Source organism: Lottia gigantea (assembly GCF_000327385.1).
Source record: "Lottia gigantea unplaced genomic scaffold LOTGIsca_1101, whole genome shotgun sequence".
Lineage (NCBI taxonomy): Eukaryota > Metazoa > Mollusca > Gastropoda > Lottiidae > Lottia > Lottia gigantea.
Window position 1 is genome coordinate 5,976 of NW_008707005.1, and position 2,907 is coordinate 8,882.

The 2,907-nt window shown below is 36.3% G+C and overlaps 1 protein-coding gene across 1 annotated transcript in view; it reads right to left on the bottom strand.

Moving 5' to 3' along the window:
• Window positions 1–2,023, bottom strand: part of LOTGIDRAFT_176368 (hypothetical protein) — a gene marked incomplete at both ends in the record, with an annotated part of 7,768 nt that extends 5,745 nt beyond the window's left edge. The window contains one exon of the mRNA XM_009047363.1: window positions 1,969–2,023. Within this exon, the coding sequence (XP_009045611.1) occupies window positions 1,969–2,023 (55 nt within the window). The remainder of the gene's footprint in view (window positions 1–1,968) is intronic.
• Between the last annotated feature and the right edge of the window lie 884 nt (window positions 2,024–2,907).

Below are 2,907 nucleotides of genomic sequence, written 5' to 3' on the forward strand. Positions count from 1 at the left end.
TTATCTGGGTCCCCTTGATGACTTATCTGGGTCCCCTTGTATGACTTATCTGGGTCCCCTTGTATGACTTATCTGGGCCCCCTTGCATGACTTATCTGGGTCCCCTTGTATGACTTATCTGGGTCCCATTGTATGACTTATCTGGGTCCCCTTGTATGACTTATGGGTCCCCTTGTATGACTTATCTGGGTCCCCTTGTATGACTTACCTGGGTCCCCTTGTATGACTTATCTGGGTCCCCTTGCATGACTTATCTGGGTCCCCTTGTATGACTTATCTGGGTCCCCTTGCATGACTTATCTAGGTCCCCTTGTATGACTTATCTGGGTCCCCTTGTATGACTTACCTGGGTCCCCTTGCATGACTTATCTAGGTCCCCTTGTATGACTTATCTGGGTCCCCTTGTATGACTTATCTGGGTCCCCTTGTATGACTTATGGGTCCCCTTGTCTGACTTATCTGGGTCCCCTTGTATGACTTATCTGGGTCCCCTTGTATGACTTATGAAAAGTCAAGATTCAAGTCCAAATACTAACTTTTAAGCTCCTGTTTTATGATGAGAATTTTGAATCCCACACATGTTTTGGATTAGCTCTTGACAACTTAATATTTGTAAAACTTTGTGTTCTTAAAACTCCAAAACTTTGTGCTCTGTCAGTAAAAATTGAGCGAAAATTAGTTGACACAAAAATAAGTTCCCAGTTAAAGTCAAGAGAATTTAATGAAGCCCACGATTAACAAGGTAAAATGAAGGGATGGTTGACTGATTTAACAGATTTTATAATCAGATATGATACAGCAACTTTCTTTTATTGTTGTTTACTAACTTTCACACATAGAGATAAATGAAATGAAATGAAAGGAGTTTTACGTCCTACTTTTCTGCAACATGTGGGCTTATGAAGACGGACAACGCCATACAGGGTGCAATGAGGGAAATTTTGCCAGGACAGCGGCATGACCCTGCTCTTTTTCGATTTCCAACTGTCGAGGGATCTTTAACGTGCACAGCCTTTAGCACACGGGCCTCGGAAACCGGGTTGGAAAATCCGAAGGTATTATCTCGACCTATGCTGGGATTGAACCCTGGACCTTCTAACTCATTGAGCCACCCGGCTCCCATGAAATGAAATGGAACGATATGGAATGAAATGGAATGAATGATTGAAATGAATAAAATTGAATGAATGAATAAATGAATGAACAATTTAAGCAATAAATGATATATCAAACAAGGGCAAGCATAATACCAAGTTCAAACATCAATAAAACTATATTCGTTAAATATTTGGGAATAGTAGTAAACTATCTAGCTGATCAATCTAACAGATAATTTATCCGGAAGCCGCGGTGGCTCAGTCAATTAGAATTAGGAAGATCCAGGGTTCAATCCTGGCATAGGTGGAGATAATACCTTCAGCTTTTTCAACCCGGTTTCCCCCTCGTGAGTGATGCAGGTTGGCTGGGCTGTCATAGAAAAAGAGTCTAGATGTTCGGATAGGACAATAAACTGGGGCCCGTGTGCTACAGACTGTGCACATTAAAGATCCCTCTACAGTTAGAAATCGAAAAGGCAAAAGATCCCTGTGCTTGCACACTGCATGGTGTTGCCCGTCTTCATTAGCTCAGAAAGTGCAGAAAAGTAGGACACCATTCATTTCATTTGTAAACTAACTACAACTGGGAGATTAACTGTTTATAAATCACAGCCCAGATAATCTCTGGCTTAATCCGGGATTATCAGTTATTCAATCCTTACCTAGAGATGTACTTTCTTTTTTATACCTACTTGATCTTTTTTTTTCGTGATATTAATTGAAGGGAATGGAGTTTTACTTCCTACTGTTTTCTCTTTGATAAATGCCTATTATTAAGGCCTATATTTTTTCATGATTTGACTTGAAGGGAATGGAGTTTTTATCCTTATTCATACTTTATCCAAATATATAAATGAATATTTAAATTTACCTTGAAGAAACTTTGAAACCAAACCACTTGATTTTAATTTCTGTAATTCTGACATATTGTTCTGTTATTTCACTCATTTGATTTCCAAATATTTGATAATAACACGTTCACAATACAAGACTTTGAGCTCAATTCCAGCATTCTATTTTAAAGGAATATTCCACGATTTTTGGTCAAGTGCTTGGTACAATACAACACTTTAAGCCTAATTTCAGCATACAAATATATACAGAAAATCCAAGAATTTCCAAGAGCCAACTGGTAAAAGTTGTTATCCTTGTAAGATCATTACCATGAGGTTTGATAAAAAATCACAGGGTTGACTATATCCTAAAAACCTTATTTTTTATCCTTTCTTAGTTGTTATCCTGGTTGATAACTGGTTTGTCTAAGGTTCAACTGGTAGACAGTATCCTCACGAACCTTAGTTACACTAGTATAATCAGTGATAAAATGGTTTGGCCAGGTCCAATCAGTGGAATTAATCCTCATAACCTAATGTTTTATTCAAATAAAATCCATTAACTATAAGTTATATTACATTGTAATACAGAGTGCACAGGATACAAACATATTGTAACACAATGTATCAACAACTATAATGTATTTCTAAACTTAAACACAATATAATGCAGTTTATTTTCAATGCAATGAGGAATGTGCTATGCCTATTAATATCTTAGATAAGGGGTTATATCTAAAAACCCTGAATCTATTTAGTTAATGAATACAATATTGTTCAGGTATATTTATAATAATATTAAATTGTTTGCTTAGTGTTTGATTATTACTAGACCCTACTTGTTAAATATTTCAACTCTTTATTTGGTTTGTCAATGATTGATGATGAAGTGTTTTGTGTGGGCAATCTATTTACTTTATGTAAACTTGAATATTTTACAACTTTTTTTAATTTTAGCCTGTTTTTTTTTTTTGGAG